The sequence below is a fragment of the Myxine glutinosa genome, chromosome 2 (assembly GCF_964187855.1).
Source record: "Myxine glutinosa chromosome 2, kmMyxGlut1.1, whole genome shotgun sequence".
NCBI lineage: Eukaryota > Metazoa > Chordata > Myxini > Myxiniformes > Myxinidae > Myxine > Myxine glutinosa.
This window is the reverse complement of record NC_136262.1, coordinates 262,575,226-262,593,320: the sequence shown is the minus strand read 5'-3', so window position 1 is coordinate 262,593,320 and position 18,095 is coordinate 262,575,226. Positions and strand designations below refer to the sequence as shown.

Genomic DNA, 18,095 nt, shown 5'->3' with positions numbered 1-18,095 from the left:
TACGGCTAGGTTACAGGGGGGCATAGAAGATCTGACGCAGGAAATAGAACAGCTGACGGTGGGACAAAAGGGACTTGTGGAGCAGGTGGAAAAGAACACTGCGGTACTAGGAGGGTTAAAGGCGACACAAAAAGACATCAAGAATGACTTGATAGCGATGAAGAGGGAATGTCAGATGGTACGTGAGGGACTGACAACGAGGTTGGACGAGGTGACGGAGGCAATGGAGACAAAGGACCGGGAGGTGAGGACGCACATAGAAACGGTCAAGGTGGCGTTAGAGGACGAAATTGAGGAGACGCACCGGGAAATCAAAGAGGTGAAGCAAAAGTTAGAGGAAGTGGAAGAGGGGGTGAGTGAAATTAAGAAGAGACGGACGGAAACTAAAAAGGAGATAAAGGAGGAGGTGATGGAGTATGTGCAAGGTCTGTGTTCAAATCATGATTATGTGCTCATGAACCAAATAAAGAGTTTGCAGGTGGTGAAGGAGGTGCGGAGACGAGGTGCCGAGGTGAGTGGCGATATAAATCGGCAATGTATATGGTGTGAGGGAAGCTTCAGTCGGCTTGAGGGTTGGTTTGGACCCGGGTGTTCGTGAGAGGCCGCGGGTGAAGTGTGCGACAGGTACGGAGTGCGAAAGAGGAGGTGTGCGAGAATGTCCGACCATGGGGTGTGTGAGGAAAAAGTGCGCGCCGAGGAGTGAGTGTGCTGTCGAGAGTGAGTTGGTCGTAGCACGTGTGCGGGGGGGGGGGGGGGGGGGGCACATGGAAGCGCGCAGTGGGGAGTGTTACAGAGGAGGTAACGAAAGCATGCACGCCTGTGGTGAGTGTTACGGAGGGTGTAACGGGAGAGTGTGCGCAAGAGGATGCGCGAGAAAGGTGTGTAACGGACGGGGGCATGAGGAAAGAGTGCGCTGGCGAGAGTAAGGGTGAGTGCGCGACCGAGTGTGGAGGTGAGAGTAGTGAGAGTGACACGGAGCGTGAGTTGGTTGTGGCAGGTGAGAGAGGATGTACACCTGGAATGGAAGGATGCACACCTGGAATGGTAGAGCGTGTATGGGAATTGCACACTGGAACTGGTAGTGAGGCACGTGGTTGGGTGTACGGAGGAAAGCACACCTGTGGTTGTCACCGAGGAGGTGACCGAGGAGGGAGTGCGAAGAGTTGTGTTGGTGAGGTGTACGAACGACGAGTGTGTGCCAAGGTGTGCGGTGGTCAGGTGTGTGACCAAGTCTGTGAGCGGAATGAGTGTACCTGGGTGTGTAAGAGAAGGTGCAATGACTAGGAGCATGGGAATGGCTGGATGTATGAGCAAGGAACGGGCTGCGGGGTGTAAGCATGCGAGTGGAGCATCGACGGTAACCGGGTTAGCGGTTAGAGCGACGTATAGCCGAATCGGGCCCTCGGTGCGCGCCGGGCAGCTTTGCGTGCCGCGGGGATCCGCGGCGGTTTCGAAAGAACCGCCGTGCGGGATCCATGCCGGGCCGCGCTCTGACCGGCCGCGTCCGTGCTCCGCTATGCGGAGCGGGCGGCCCGGTAGGAAGGGTCGTCATGGCGACCCCTTGTTGTTGAGGCGTTCCGGCAGGGCGAGGTCGGGCCATTGGACGGCTCTGTGCCGAGAAGGTGCGTGGGATCTCGGCCCGGGTAAACCTCCTTCCCTGCACCGAGTGCCGGACGGATCCAGCCGCCGGCACCAAGCAACCCGCATTCATTGCTCGGCTGTGCGAAGCCGAGCTTTAGAAATGAATTGGCGCACCGAGAGGCACTAGTGAGTAGACTGTGATGATGAGGATAGTGTTTTTGACCCAAAATTTAGAAAAGTGATGATTGGTAGTGATTGGCAAATTTTTGATTGGTTGAAATTTGATGTGCCAAATTGGTAGTGGAAGAGGCCCGATGTGGTGGGATGGAAACTCTGCCATCTCTCACAGCGGGGGCAAAGGAGCACTAGTTATGGGGTTTATGGCAGTGAAAACTAGCCCGGGAGGGTTAGGATATCGTGTGTAGGGACCTAGAGATGACCTTAGGTAGCGTTAAGGTTAGGTAGTGACAATGATACCTGTAGTGGGGACGCAGGTAGATTAGTTTGGATTATAATGATGAGGGAGCGCAATAAAGTAAGGGACGACTGGGAAGCGCAAGTTCCAGAGGGGAGTAGTTAGATGAGATGATGCCGTGTGTTTGAGGATCGGAAGTGTATTGAGCAGGGTATGAGTAAATGATTGTGAGTGTGAGTTGTATTGAGATTGCACAGGTGTGCAACTGGACAGGTGTATGGAGCAGTGTTTGAGGGAGTGATGGTGATGTGTGTTGTGTTGACCCAAATGGTCCAGGGAGGAAGGAGGGTGCAGGTGGCACCAGGTGTGACTGCACAGGTGTGCAACAACAGGTGAATGGAGAACAGGTGTATGGAATAAATGGTCTGGAGTATATGGAGTATTGGAATGGATGGTCATGGAGTGAGTATGGTGGAAACTGTGGAGTGGAGTGGATGGTGCGAAGGTGTGGATGGGGGAAAGGAGGATGGACCCCATCACGAATACCCGGGGAGGGTAGTCTAAGAGTTAGGTAGAGGGTACAGGTAAATTGTGGTTGGATATTGGCATCTGTGGTGCGGGTAGTTGCACAGGAGTGTAGTGATGGGTGCATTAGTGTCGTGGAAATGGCTGGGCGTGTAGCCTGTTAGTGTGTATAGTTGGTTGGGCACTCCACCACTGTGAGGATGTCGGCCAGGTGAGGCCGCAGGTGGGCTCTGGGAGCCGGTAGTTGTTGTGGATGGGGCCGGAGGACGGACCCGGGTAGCCCAGTGCCAGAGGCCACCGAGGGGTGACAGAGCCAGGAGGGGCCTTCCCCAATTAGATAGGTTAGGGGAGGAGCTAGGTAAGCTCGGGTGGCAACTGCAGTGGTGGAGGTGTGCAGGTGGGTAGACCTGCTGGGAGAGCTACACGACTCAGCCCTGAAATTGTGCAAGGGCACAGGGAGATGGTTCGGGGGAGTGAGACCCCAAATTGAGAAGCACCACAGTTTGGTCAATGGGAATTTGGTTTTTAAAACCGCATAGAGTGTAAGATGGCCAATGGTTTGGCAGGGAAAGACCCCGGGTAGTGTAAAAGTGTGTTAATGTCATTTAGAGGATAGTTAGGATTAGGAATCTCCTCGCACCATCTACATCCACTCACCTGGGATGACGTACCTCCACACCATGCCAGGTTGTTTTTATTATTTTTATGATGCAAATGTTTGGAATGTGAGACGCATCATGACGTGGGTGTGACATTGTGCTGTTGTTCCATCTCTCCCTCCTTATGAGGATTGATGATGAATTGGTGATGGCAAATTTTGAAGTAGTGGGAGTAAAGACGAATTTGGTATAGGGGAAATGTGGGGAAGACGTGACATTAGTGACGAATTTGTAAATGTGTAGATTTTTGTAAATATGGGGTAAGGGCAAGGGTGGAGTAGGTGACAGGGGGGGGGGGGGGGTGACGTACGGTAGGGACGAGCTTTTCTCCGCTCCGTCTCCATACGCACCTCGCCTTGCATTGCCTGTATTGATGTGTACCCTTGTGACCTTACCCCTCGCTCATCTGTCTTTTCCCCCCTTGTCTCCCACATGAGGACTGTGCGCCACTGGGCGCCGAGGGGAGCGTGCGAGAGTCCGCCATTGGGCGCCCGAACCTCTCGCAATCACAGCTGTCTGCATCGATGCCCCACTTTATGAACCACATGTCTGTGGCTGAGCACCACTGATGGACCCCATGGGTTGGGGCAGGGCCCCTCTGCTGGAACCGGCCATGAAGGCCCGAGATCTTGCTGGCGGACCTTGATCACAGGGCACCGATGCCCCACAGGTGAACCACACGTAGTCGGCCCTGTGGGCCATAAATAAAGAAAATAAAAATGGACACGTTCTGTGGAAGTTTCATTTTATTATTGCAAAAAGGCCGCCAGCAAAGAAGATGACAACCACTGGAAAATAACAATAGCCAGCAGAGAGAGCCGAAGAGGAAGACCAGCACCAGGGTTTGTTTGGTTATTTTGATTATTGAACAGTGATGACTGTGCACCGATTGGTGCTTGAGGGTGTGTTGGTGCATTGTGGGTGCTTTCATGGTGCATCGATGCAGGGCAGACTGTCTCCCCCCCCAAAAGAACGATCACAGGTCCTGGGTTGCGTTTTGTAAATAAAGTAGTCATTGTAAATAATGCGCCCCCACCGTAAATGTATAGTTTGAAGACCATTCCGCAATTCGGTTAGCTGTGGGCGTGAATCTGTTGGGCAGGGTGCAATGGAGCAGCGGGACATATTTATTTATGTTTTAAAACTGTCACACTCAGGGTCAGGTTCAATGTAGAGGGAACTACACCTACGTGCCACACTAAAAGTAAAGGTAAGAGGCCCGGGACGTGCCTAAGAGGAGGAGGGTGCAGTGTTGTGGATATGAGGATTGTGTTTTTTTGTTTTTATTGCTTTATTCTGGACCCTCCTGCCTCCAGTCTGTGTATAAAGGTCAAAGGTCGTTCCGTAGTTATTTCATAAACAATCACGTTAGCCCATTATAGATTTCCTCCTTGTTGACAGTTATTTCCTTATTCTGTGTAGTAGGCTAAGGATTTGTTTTCCATTAATTGACACTCCATTGCACCGAATTCAAATAGATAGATCCCCTTTCATTTTCAATTAATAAAGCCGCACTTGCCAACTGTATTCACCGAGACTCCATTAGCCACGAGGTAGGCTCGGAGAAGAAGGGGGAGGAGCTGCCGAATCCTGGGCGTGCCCGCCCATCGTCATCAAGGGTGGAGCCAGAGGGCCATGCCGACCAATCAGGGCCAAGGCGAGCTCACCGATGGGCGTGTTCTAGAGGCCGGCGGCTTGATTTGCCCGGCGTTATAAGAAGCGTGCGCGGAAGCCGTTGACAGAAGCGCGCGGAAGCCTTTGAGAGAAGTGCGCGAAAGAAGCGCGGGGGAAGCCTTTGACACAAGTGCGCAACAGTGATGAAGAGGAGTCCTGAGAAAGCACACGACGTCCCCACGGCAGCAGTTTGAACCACCGGAGCTTGAACCACAGGAGTTTGAACCACAACAGCTTGAACCACCGGAGCTTGAACCACAGCAGCTTTGAACCATCGCAGCTTTGACCGCCGCAGCTTGAGCGTTGACGGCAGGTTGCTGTTGAGGAAGGGTGGCGGCTGCTCCCTCCCGGCCCGGCCGTCCTCTGGTCTGAGCTGAACCTTCCTCCTGGTCCAGCCAATCGTTCCTGCCTCCATTCCCCATTCGTGTGAGTCCGTTTTGTTTGTTCTGTCCTGGGTTAATTAAGACTGCATAGATAAGCTAGAATTTTCACTGTGTCCTTCTGGTCCGTCCCTCTGTCTGTCTTTATTTTATTATCTTTCCTTCTTCCTTGGTTTCTTTCAATCCTGTAAATAGTAATAAATAATAATCGTATTTCAAACCTTTTTGTCTCCTTCCTCTTCTTCACATCCGCGTCGCCTTTGTCTTTTCCCCATTGAATATCTGTGGCACGATTTGGCCCACGTTTAAGGAATCGGGTCTTAGTCATTGTAAAAACGGGTTCGGGCCGCGGCACCATCCGTTCGGCAAACTAACATCTTATCCGCGGTCCGTAACAATATATATATATATATATATATATATATATTATATATATATATATATATATATATATATATATATATATATATATAATATATATATATATATACAGTGAAACCTTGACTTACGAGTGCACCAACTTACGAGTTTTCCGAGATACGAGCCGTCGCTCGGGCGGTTTATTGCTTTGAGATGCGAGCCGAGATCTGAGTTACGAGCTTACGCCACCCCGCCACCAAGTGGGTTCCGGTCACGTGGTTATCTTGCCGTGCAAGCATCTCTGCCGTATATCGCTGCTGCTTTGTTTTCGCATTTTGGTTATTTTGGAGCTTACGCCACCCGCCACCAGGTGGGTTCCGGTCACGTGGTTATCTTGCCGTGCAAGCATCTCTGCCGTATATCGCTGCTGCTTTGTTTTCGCATTTTGGTTATTTTGGAGCTTACGCCACCCGCCACCAGGTGGGTTCCGGTCACGTGGTTATCTTGCCGTGCAAGCATCTCTGCCGTATATCGCTGCTGCTTTGTTTTCGCATTTTGGTTATTTTGGAGCTTACGCCACCCGCCACCAGGTGGGTTCCGGTCACGTGGTTATCTTGCCGTGCAAGCATCTCTGCCGTATATCGCTGCTGCTTTGTTTTCGCATTTTGGTTATTTTGGAGCTTACGCCACCCGCCACCAGGTGGGTTCCGGTCACGTGGTTATCTTGCCGTGCAAGCATCTCTGCCGTATATCGCTGCTGCTTTGTTTTCGCATTTTGGTTATTTTGGAAAATTTCTTAGTTTTAACCATGGGTCCTAAGAAATTGAGTGCCAAGGGCAGTACTGAGAAGAAGAAGAGGATGATGTGCTTGGATATAAAACACGCAATCGTCGGAAAAACATGAGCGAGGTGTGCGTGTTGTCGACTTGGTGAGGCGGATGTGAAGGCAGCTGAAGATTTTATTATAACTTTTGCCGAACTGATAGAAGCCGAACGATACATCCCCCAGCAAATCTTCAACTGTGACGAGACATGGCTCTTCTGGAAAAAGATGCCGAGGAGGACGTATATAACGGCAGAGGAGAAGAGCATGCCAGGCCACAACTTGTTCAGAGTGCCGGCGATAGCTCGCCTTCTCTTTGTGGAAAACACGGTGAGATCCTTAACATCCAACAACTAATGGGACGCAAACGGGGCGCCCAGTTTAGCGGTACACACATTGATGAATCACCCTGCCTGTGATTCACCCATGACAGGTTATAGCTGGGTCGGGATTCAAACCCAGGCTGGACAGTTTAGAGTCAAGTGTGCGTACCTCCAGTCCAGGCCATCCTGCCAACTTGTATGCTGCATACAGGTGAAATATAAAGCGCGAGATATTTTTATATATACTGTATATTAAAAAAAAAATTGGTGTGGTTTTTGGCGGGCTGGAACGGATTAATAGCATTTCAATGCATTTTAATGGGGAAATTTAATTTGAGAAACGAGCAAATTGAGTTACGAGCTCGGTCACAGAACGAATTAAACTCGTAAGTCAAGGTTTCACTGTATATATATATATATATATATATATATATATATATATATATATATATATATATTTATTTATATATATATATATATATTTATATATATATATAATTGTATTGTTATGAATTTGGGTAGAGGAATATCTAGAGCCAGGTAGATCTGTATAGGTAGGTAACTCGACTGTCGTGATTGGTAATCTATATGTAATAAGTTCTGTGTGTAGCGCGGATGTCGGTGCAATTGCGTATTTGTGTCCCGCCACAAGGGGGCGGGGCGTGCTAAATAGTACAGGGATTATGGATGACATTCCCTCGTTTGTCGTTCCCTCTGTCGCCAATCCAGTGTCCATTATGGCAACACTCTCACATAGACACTAGATAGTTCCATTAGTGCACCACAGTAAATAATTCCCCTCCCTTACAACAAAGACTTACAGGAAAGACAAGCAGGAAGCGGCCGCGCACAACGCCGCGATGGGCGTCAAACATCGTGTAAAGCAAGCTATAACACACGCCCAGGGAACGTGTGATTGGTTGAGGCGGAAAGCGCGAACATTCGGCCATTCAGGGCAGAAGGCGCCAAACGTCCACTTAGAAGGAGGTTGCCAGTTGGAGGACAAGTGCGAGTGACGTGTGAAGGTGCAAAAAGACCACGAAGAATCGAGGCTCTGATTGGTAACGCGCCAGAATTTACCTCACAGGGCGAGTGACAAAACGTCTCTTTTTCTTCGTGCTCGCTTCCCTGGGTTCTTCTTGGTGCTCGGTGCTCTTGGTGCTTGATGCTATGAGCGAGGCTTGCAGGTGGAGCGAGGCGCTCGGTTAAGCCTGACGGTGCGCGAACAGGTGCGCATCGAGGCCTGCTTCCCGCCGACATCGAAGCCGCGGCGGGCTTGTGCGCTTGGAGCCGTCAATTCCTGACGACGCTACACATACAGACAGATAAGCTCCCACTCACGAACGCACAACACGACCGTTTCTTTGATTGAATTTATTTCCTTTGTCTCGTATTTGAAGTCTGTGTGGGGACATCTCAATTTAGAATTAGGTTTTATCGTCGCGTTTCTTTTTATCGGGTTCCGTTCAATAAACGTGTTTCTTTTTGTACATTGAATTCGGGTTTCGTTTTGAGTTCCCTCCAGGATCCCTCCAGGATCGGAGCTGCCGTCGGATCGCTGCAGGTCCACGCTTGTCGCTTCTTCCTCTTCCTTCTTCCTCCCGCGCTTTTATAGTCGAATCCGAATTGATCGTCGCCTCAGCTAAAGCCCGTTCGGTCATCCGCGGTCCTGGGGTGTTAACCGAGGGATTCGTGCGACAACTGGTGTCAGGAGTGGGATTGAATCCTATAGTAAATTTGGTGTCAAGAGTGTGGAGAATTTGGACGCAAAATTTTCGTAGTCGGAGGCGATTAAAATTGTATGGTCGATTGGGCTTGCGAGACGTGAACGACGGGTCATCAAATTTAAATCGTTTTTTGTGGTAAAATCCGCGCGGGGAAGCTACCTCTTCTTCATGGATGGAAGAGGTACGCGATATGGAAGAAAGGGTGGAAGGTGCGGGGAGCCATGGAAGTAGGTCGGAGGTAGTTGGGGTGGAGCATAGCGATCGAGCTACCCCCACCGTAGAGACGGCCCCGATAGCTTTCATGGCCGCAATTGATCAAATAATGAAGGCAATAAATGCTCAGACTGAGCGCAGTGAGCGATTGGAAAATAAAATGGACACAATGAGTGATCGGATGGAGGGAATGAGTAAGGAGATGGGAGAAATTAATAGTAAAATGGATACCCAAAGGAATGAATTGAAGGGAGACATGAAGGGGCTGGAAAACAAAATGGATGCTCAGGGTGAGCGGGTGGAAAACAAAATTGATGAAGGGACGAGTGAGTTGGAGGAGTAACAAAAGAATGGTGCCGATGGGGCCCAGGAGAAGCCAAGGGTGGCAGAAAATTAATCTGAACGGGGGGAGTTAACTGTGACAATGGGGGAGTGTGCAGCCCATGCAGATGTGCATGGGGCTCAGGAGCCAGGAATGGCAATTGAAGGAAATGGGGAAGTTAGGGAAGGAAATGGGGAATGTGGAAATTTTAATGGGAAATGTTTGTTACATGGTGGCCTGGAGGGTTATCAGGGCCGGGTGGATGCCCCGACACATCAACAGGGGAATGAATTTGGAGTGGTGCAGCACAAGGGCAGTTGTGCAGTGCAACAGGGGGTAACAATAGGGGTGGTCCGAGTAATGGAGCCGGACTGGGTATTTATTGGGGAAGGCCTGATGGAGCCAGAATTGATGGGGGATGATTATGAGGATGATGTGATACAGTGGCTGGAGACCTGGGACAGTCCCATGGAGGTAGAGGGTGCTCAGCTCCAAAGGAGTTTGGGGGATGAGGTGAGGCGGTCCGAGGAGGTGGTTGAAGTGACCGAGGGGACCCTGACCATGCACGACAATTTGGATAACCAGTTGGGGGGGGGGGGGGGTGTTTTTTGCCCCGGAGCTGGATTTGGACCTGGATGAGTCGGGAAATCGGGCCTCAGACGATTTGGTCCCCGTAGGGAATTTGGAACAGCTGCAGGGAGGGGCAGAACAACCTGTGGTAGGAGTTGTTACCTGCAGCTGTGGTGTGGCACAGGTGGTGAAAATTTTTAAAAGAAAAAGGAAAATTACATTTAAATGGGAGTTTGATTTGGAGCAGCCTTGGTGGGAGTTGGTCCCCAGGCTGCGGAATGTGGACATGGGGAGGTCATTGAGGATGGCCTCCGGGAAAATTTGCCCCTTTCAAAATTTGGTGATGCCAGCCAGCTGGGGGGGCTGTGCTGGCGAGATTTGGACATGGGGTCCAGCCATGGGTGTCGTGGTACGACCTGGGCCCCACGGGGGGCGGGGGGGGGGGGGGGAGGGTCTGGTGGAGTGTGGCGTCCCTTGTCCATCGGGGCGCCGCCCGAGCATGTGGCTCGGGCCGGCAGGGTCACCGGACCCTGGTGGGGGTTAAGACCTCCAGGGGGTCCGAGGTGGTTTCTCAAGCCTGGGATGGCGTATATTGAGGACCACTAGGGGGAGGTGTTGTGGGTGTTTTTATGTGGTCGTGAGGTTGGAGAAAATGGATGAGTGATGACTATTGTTTTTTGTTTGGAAATATGTGGTTAAATGTGAAAGGGATTTCACAATGGCTGGCCATGGCAACTCTTTGTAACATCTTCTGTGGAAATGTGTTGGAAAATTGAATGGCAGCGGGGGAGGAAATGTGTTTTGGGATTTTGTACGTGGGGATGGTGTGTGTGTGTCCGCAGGTACAGATCAAGCTCTGAGGAGCCATGCCTGCGGCCCCCCTCTGCGGCAGTTACCCCTGGCAGCCAGTGGTATCTGGAAATTGGAGCTCGTCGGTGGAGGGTCTGTTTGGGCGCCTTGGGGTAAGGGAGACTCCCGGCGACCCGTGTAGCTGCGCTGAAGCAGGAGGCCACGGAACCTGGTGTGTGGAGACCCTCACCGGCGGGGTATCGGCGGAAAGGGCTGTTTGACTGTCACGGGTCAAGAGGTAAAGGGGGGGGGGGGGCAAATAATTTGTGAGTCACGTGACTTGTTTTTGGACTGCGGGCACCACAGCCTGAAGCGCCCCCACCGTCTTACTTGTGCGGTACCTCCCCGCTGCCTAGTAGAAATGAATGCACACACGTATATGACATCTATGCCATGGTCCTGCAGGAGGGTGGTGAAACAAGTGCTTGGTAATGATTTTGTGTTTAAGGATTTTTGGAATGTGTCTGAGTGGTTAAGGGGTTTGTGTTGCATGAATGTGGGTGAAATCCACCGAGCCATGTCACTCACCTGTAACACCAGGACAGGGCCCGCTGAAATTTAGGGGTGCATTGGGATGACGCCACAGGTAAGGTTGCGTCTTGTGGCATCCACCGGGGGATGCGGTCTTTAGGAAGGGTTGTACAAATGTTTATTAGAGTTTTTGAATTTTTGTTTAAGGTTAAGGTTTGTGGGTAAGTAGGTTTTGCGTGTTCTTTGTTTCCTCCCTCCGCAGGAACAACGAATTATATAATCATTGTACATATTTGCTTGGGTTTGTTGATCTGGAGAAAGCATTCGATAGGGTTCCACGCAAAGTATTGACATGGGCATTGAGGAAGTTAGGAGTGGAGGAATGGTTGATCAGAGTAGTGATGGCAATGTACAAAAGAGCGCGCACAGCTGTAAGGACGAAGGACGGGAACAGCGGTGAGTTTGAGGTGAAGGTGGATGTGCATCAGGGGTCGGTACTAAGTCCATTACTATTTGTAGCTGTGATGGAGGTGCTGGCTCAGAACGTAAAGGAGGGTTTACCGTGGGAGTTGTTGTATGCAGATGATCTGGTATTGATTGCGGAAAGTATGGATGGACAGAAGGAAAAGATGAACAAGTGGAAGGAATGTATGGAGACAAAAGGTCTGAAGGTGAATATCGGAAAGACGAAGGTGATGGCAAGTGGTAAAGCATGTGGTGAGGTGGAAAGAACTGGGAAGTGGCCGTGTGCTGTGTGCAGGAAGGGTATCGGAGTGAACTCCATTCAATGTACAATGTGCGCTGAGTGGGTTCATCAAAAATGTAGTGGTTTGAGAGGGTCATATACCAGTGTGGCAGCTACATTCAAATGTAAGGTGTGCACAGAGGGAGCTTCAGATGGAGGAAATGTTGAGTTGGATCTTGGAGACGGCGTGAAGCTGGAAGGTGTGAAAACATTTTGCTACCTCGGAGACATGCTGAATGGAGAAGGTGGATCAGACTCGGCAACGGTTTCTCGAGTGAGATGTGCATGGAAGAAGTTTCGGGAACTGAGTGGCGTGCTGATGAGGAGGAGAGTGTCGCTGATGCTGAAGGGAAAGGTGTATGCTGCATGTGTGAGAAGTGTTATGATTTATGGGAGCGAGACATTGGTAATGAATGTAGAGCAGCAACGAAGGCTGGAAAGGGTGGAAATGCGAATGGTTCGATGGATGTGTGGAGTATCGTTGAGAGAGAGGAAGACAAATGATGAATTGCGAAAGATGATGGGAATATTGCCTGTGATTGATGCTGTGAAGAGGAACAGGTTGAGATGGTTTGGTCATGTGTTGAGGAAGGATGAAAGTGACTGGTTGAGAAGAGTGATGGAAATTAATGTGGAAGGAAGTAGAGGACGGGGAAGACCGAGAAAGACTTGGCTAAAGATGGTGGAAGAAGAAATGCGGGCTAGGGGGTTAACAAGGAGAGATGCAGAAAATAGGGCAAAATGGAGAAGATTGTCATGGGGACCGCAAGGCTAACCCCCGCTCTAGCAGGGAAAATAGCCTTAAAATGCATGTTGTTGTTGTGCATATTTGCATGAATGTTAAGGGGAGTAGCATGTTAAGGAGAACAGGTAGGTATCTCCGGTTGACTTCCCACAGCCCTCCTGCTTTATTTCATAGGCTAATTAAGGGTGAGAATCCCTGGTGTTGGGCTAGCGGCTAGGGTGCCGGCTTAGGATCCCAGGATCCTGGGTTCGAATCCCGGTCGATCGCTGAATTAACGCCAGGGGGGTTGACTCAGCCTGTCATCCTTCCGAGGTCGGCTAATTGAGTACCAGTTCACTGGTAATTCCCTGTTTGTCGCTAAAGGCGGCAAAAAGGGTTGGCGTCAGGAAGGGCATCCGGCCGTAAAACATTGCTTCAAAAAGGGGACCAAAAAACAACAACAACCACGGTTCCCGAAAAAGGCCAACCCCCGCTTGCGGGGAAAAATTGCCTCTAAAGGTGGTTTTTTAATTAAGGGTGAGACAGTAAGTGTTGAGACTGGAATGGTAGCGCCTGCAGTGAACCTAGCAGGAGCTATGGTTCCAGTGGGGGGGGGGGGGGGGGGGGCTGTGCTACGAATTTCGGTAGAGGAATATCTAGAGCCAGGTAGATCTGTATCGGTAGGTAACTTGACTGTCGTGATAGGGAATCTACATGTAATAAGTTCTGTGTGTAGCCCGGATGTCGGTATAAGTGCGTATTTGTTTCCCCGCCACAAGGGGGCGGGGCGTGCTAAATAGTACAGGGATTATGGATAACATTCCCTTGTTTGTCGTTCCCTCTGTCGCCAATCCAGTGTCCATTATGGCAACACACTCACATAGACACTAGATAGATCCATTAATGCACCACAGTAAATAATTCCCCTCCCTTACAACAAAGACTTACAGGAAAGACAAGCAGGAAGCGGCCGCGCACAACGCCGGTGTGGGTGTCCAACATCGTGTAAAGCAAGCTATAACCACGCCCAGGGAACGTGTGATTGATTGAGGCGGAAGGCGCGAACATTCGGCCAATCAGGGCGGAAGGCGCCAAACGTCCACTTAGAACAGTGGTTCTTAACCTTTTTAAAGGCGCTGAACCCTAACGAAACCCACCGAACACTTGCGGAACCCCTCAAGTTTGACCAAAAAATTAAGAAGAATTGCATCTTAATGCGTTTTCTGTTCTTCTTTTCGGGAGGCGATCTGGGAAATGCGTGGTTTTGTTTTGGCAAGGGCCACCCTCAAATCATTTTCGCATGCAAGCCTGCTCCTTTTCTTTGTTTTAATGTCCACCAGTTTCGAAAACACATGCTCGCAGAGATACACTGTAACGAACGGCGTGAGGATCTCAAGGGCAATTTTAGCAATGTGAGGACACCCTCCATTTGGCGGCACCAAAACGTTGAGAGCGTTGTTGTGCTGAAGAGTTGTTGTTGAGTCTTGTTACGTGCTCCTCCCCGACCCCTAGGTCACGGTGTACCTCCGAGCCCCGAGAGGAGTCATGGCAGAAAAATGTGTTATTCTGTGTGTCAAAGATCAATGGAGAAGCCACCCCAATTGTTACTCACAAACAAATATTGTATTAAGATCACACAAGAATAACAGCACAACCAACAATAGTATTCCAAAGTACAATCACTATGTCCTATGATGGTACCATCAGTTTTGCAATATATAACTCGCTGTGCTCCAAGTCCAAGTGAGTGAAACAAGAACATTCCCCAATGTCTCTTATTCCCGGCTTCAAAACGAAGTTGATTCGCTCCAGCGATCGCCAGAACGATATCCAATCGAGACCAGAATCCCGTGCGGATGGCAAGTCCAGATACACAGCCGAAGCTGTACAAAGGTGCCCTCAAGGTGACTGGGGAATCCAAAGGCGCCCTACAGGCGACTGAGAGATCACCCCCTCGGGTATGGACGAATTAACCTTCAAAAAGCCACGTCACACACATGCCCCAGATCGACGTCTGAATGCGGTGGAGATGGTCGAAAAGAGACGAAACCGCGAGCGAAGCACAAGTCCTGCGCGAGTCAAAATGGCCGACGACCTGCTCTTGAGACGTAACGGCCCAGCGATAATTCTCTTCGGAATCCACCGCCAAAAACCTGACACGCAGGTTGATTGGTCACAGCGATGACAACTCTGTCGTAGGAATCCCTTTCCCGGAAACCCGAAAGTTCGCTAGTGACTCTTGTTCGCCAACGTTCGCTTCAGAACTCGGCACGACTCAGCTTTCTTGTCCGACTCACTCGCTCCACCCTTTTTCTCCCTCTTCTTCCTCTTCGTCGTCCGGTTCCCGATCCGGTTTCCTGGTTCTTTTAACATTAACTTTTTTTACCTTTTGAAACAGTTAATGGACAATAAACCTTTTGAAAACAATAATAGTACATGGAATCAGAAATATTTACAGTGGATGCAAACCACCACAACGGAAGTGACGAATCCATAACAGTCTGGCTCTGCTGAAGTTCGATGAGGTCGTCGAGGTATTGGTCGTTGACATCTGCCGTTGCAACGTCGAAAGTAAACGGCTGCCGCACCCATGCTGGGTATTGCTCTTGGTCGGGGAAGTAGACGTCGAATGACTTTCCCAGCTCATTCAAGTGCGTGGCAATCGCTTGCTTCAGCTCCCCTGGTACAACAGTGCCTCCAACTTCAGACTCATCTTCGATCCCGCTCACGCACTCGTCCAGTAGCGAAAAGTTCGCGAAGTTGTCGTTCTCTGTTTGCCACCTCCACAACGGTAACTTCTTTCGGAAAGCGCTCAGCTTTTCTTCAGATTCGATGACATTCACTCCACCGCCCTGCATCTGGCAATTTAGATGATTGAGTGCGTCGAAGATGTCAGCCAAGTACGCCAAGGCGAGGATGAACTCTGACTCTTGGAAGTGTGTTGCATGGCAATGCTGGTGTCCTCGCAAAAACGGGGCTAATTCTACACGCAAGGCAAAAACACGGCTCACTACCTTCCCTCGTGATAACCATCGAACGTTGGAGTGGTAGAGAAGGACTTCGAATTCAGAGCCGATTTCATTGCACAGCTCTTTGAAGATGCGATGATTCAGAGCACGGCTTCGCACGTAATTGACAGTTTCAACGACGATTTTCAGAACATTGGCCAGTTTTGGAGGCAGGGTTTTTGATGCCAGCGCGTGTCTGTGCAGGACGTAGTGCGTGACGATGATGTGTGGTGCATCGGCCTTCACCAGTGCTCCAAAACCGGAGTTGCATCCCAGCATGGCTGGAGCTCTGTCCGAGCAAACTGCAGACACCATGTTCCACGAGAGGCCGTTGCTTCTGAAGAAGTCGTCCACAAGCTTCTTCACGTCAGCTGCCTTCGTCGTTGTTGTGAGAGGCTTGCAGAACAGAAAGTCTTCCTTGATCTCGTCTCCTTTGACATAACGCACAAATAAGATGAGCTGGCTCAAATTCGAAACGTCGGTGGTCTCGTCGAGTTGAAGGCTGAATTTCGTCGGGCTCGCGACTAAATCTGCAACTACCTGGGCGAGGATGTCGTCGCTCATGTCGTCGATTCTGCATCTGATGGTGTCATTTGAGAGTGGAACGAGAGACAACTTGTTTTCAGCAGCTTTTCCCAGCATGATGTTGGCCATCTTCAACGCGGCCGGTTTGATGAGTGTCTCGCCAACGGTGTGCGGTTTGCCCTGCTTTGCGATCAGGTATGCAACTTCATACGACGCGGTGAGGATCGGTTTGTCAATTGGAACGAAGCCGAGAGTGGGCAAGGTAGCACATGCGTCGAATCGGACTCTCTTCAATTTGAATTCATCCAGCGTTGCGTCTTTGTACTGCCCCTCGCCGTGCAGTTTTTTGAAGTGTTCCCGTAGTTTTGCTGGTGCTAGGCTGGAGTAGCTCAACTTGACATTGCAAAGCATGCATTGAGGACACTGACTTCCGTCCCGTTCCGTCAAACACGTGAACCCGTACCGCACGTAATCCTCCGACCACTTCCTTTTTTTGCTCGACATACTGCAAAAAAGAGAAAAAAAAAAGTAACAAACTGAACTTAATTGAGTTCGGGCAAATAATTATATGACAAAAATTAAAAAAGGAACATGCTTAAATAGAATCAGTACCCCTCTGAAAACTGAGAAATTTTAACGAAGAAAACATAACTTATAGTTACGATGACGGGATTTATAATCAACTCAACTCCATGTCACCTCAAATCCCATTATAATATTACATAGAAAACTGCGAATTGTTAGTTTTGAATTGCGACCAAAGGAGTTATATCACCTCCACCTAATTTTCTGAGTAATTCAATCATATTTTATAATCACCATCCACTTTTGACTTTAATATAACTCTGAAACCGCCCTGCATATCCACAAACATTTCCAACTTACTTTTCAATTAATCAGTAACTCCAAAGTAAGGCGCGACCAATGACGCATGGCACACGGCAAGCTAATCGAGGCTATTCACTGGAATTTCCGAACACCTGCAAAGTCCAAAATCCAGTAAGTAAGTAAGCAAGTAAGCACCATCAACATAATTATTTTTAAGTTGCTCATTGATTCAACTTACTACAGTCAGTGTGAAACAACTTATCTTAAACACAGACCAGAGAAACCATGAATGGGATGGGAATACAATTACAAATAACATTTCCATTCGTTCGTAACATACATAGCAAAATAATAATAATATTAATAATAAGCGTAATTACACATACATTCAAAATTGATACAAAACTAAAAAAACAAAAAAACAAATTGCAATGCGTTTCAGAGGACCTCCGCCGAACCCCTGAGACTGGCTCACTGAATCCCTGGGGTTCGGTCGAACCCAGGTTAAGAACCATGGACTTAGAAGGAGGTTGCCAGTTGGAGGACAAGTGCGAGTGACATGGGAAGGCGCAAAAAGACTACGAAGAATCGAGGCTCTGAATGGTAACGTGCCAGAATTGACGTCACAGGGCGAGTGGACCAATTGCTTAACCCTACATTTTGCTTTGTGTGCATGGGGTAATCATTACCACATAGGAGGAAGAGAGTTGTTATAATGTGGTTCATATCGACAGATAGAGAGATGTAAATAGTCGTCCCTGTTAGCACGGTACAGCACACAAACAGAGGGGAAGGCACAGCCAAAGGTATTCCTGGGGGTAAAGAAGTGGAAGATAGACAATGTGAAAGTTTCAGTTGATGTCAATAACTCCATTTGTCAGTATACATGGACAGTCGGAAATGGAGTTTTTGACATAAACCAACTCCATCACTGGAGCCGGGTTCGGGCCTGTCACACCCAAAGCCATTACACTGGGAGAGACACCGAGCAATTGGGGATATCCTGTGGGTGCACGGATTCTGTTGGGCAGATAATATCGGGTTTACCAGTGGCAGCATGAAGTGAGAGATATGTTAAACTGTAGTGAAAACCTCGGATGTGGGGGTGCATATAGTTAGGTATGGAGGAGGTACATATATAGTTAGGTATGGATGAGGTACATATCGTTGGGTGTGGCGAGGTACATATTGTTAGGTATGGAGGAGGTACTTTCTCCTCCATGTTAGGTATGGAGGAGAAAGGAAGGGGTAGGGGGAAAGGGAGGAGCATGGGGGAAAGGGAGGGGGGGGGAGGGGGAGGGGAGGGGAGGGGGATGGGGAAGGGGTGGGGTGGAAAGGAAGGGGTAGGGGGGAAAGGGGGGAGGGGAGGGGGA

At 49.6% G+C, this 18,095-nt stretch overlaps 1 protein-coding gene across 12 annotated transcripts in view; it reads left to right on the top strand.

The window, feature by feature from the left end:
- Nucleotides 1-18,095, top strand: part of XRCC4 (X-ray repair cross complementing 4) — a 105,395-nt gene that overhangs the window by 18,055 nt on the left and 69,245 nt on the right. For 4 of the 12 annotated variants that reach the window (XM_078772514.1, XM_078772511.1, XM_078772510.1 and 1 more), the window contains exon 2: nt 10,415-10,593. The exons of 5 other annotated variants lie outside the window; for them this stretch is intronic. In XM_078772514.1, the coding sequence (XP_078628640.1) occupies nt 10,439-10,593 (155 nt within the window). In that variant the 5' untranslated portion in view covers nt 10,415-10,438. Of the gene's footprint in view, nt 1-5,208; nt 5,281-10,414; nt 10,660-18,095 lie in introns of those variants that run through there. 3 more of the 12 variants (XM_078772509.1, XM_078772515.1, XM_068105777.2) reach the window with 3 other exon arrangements.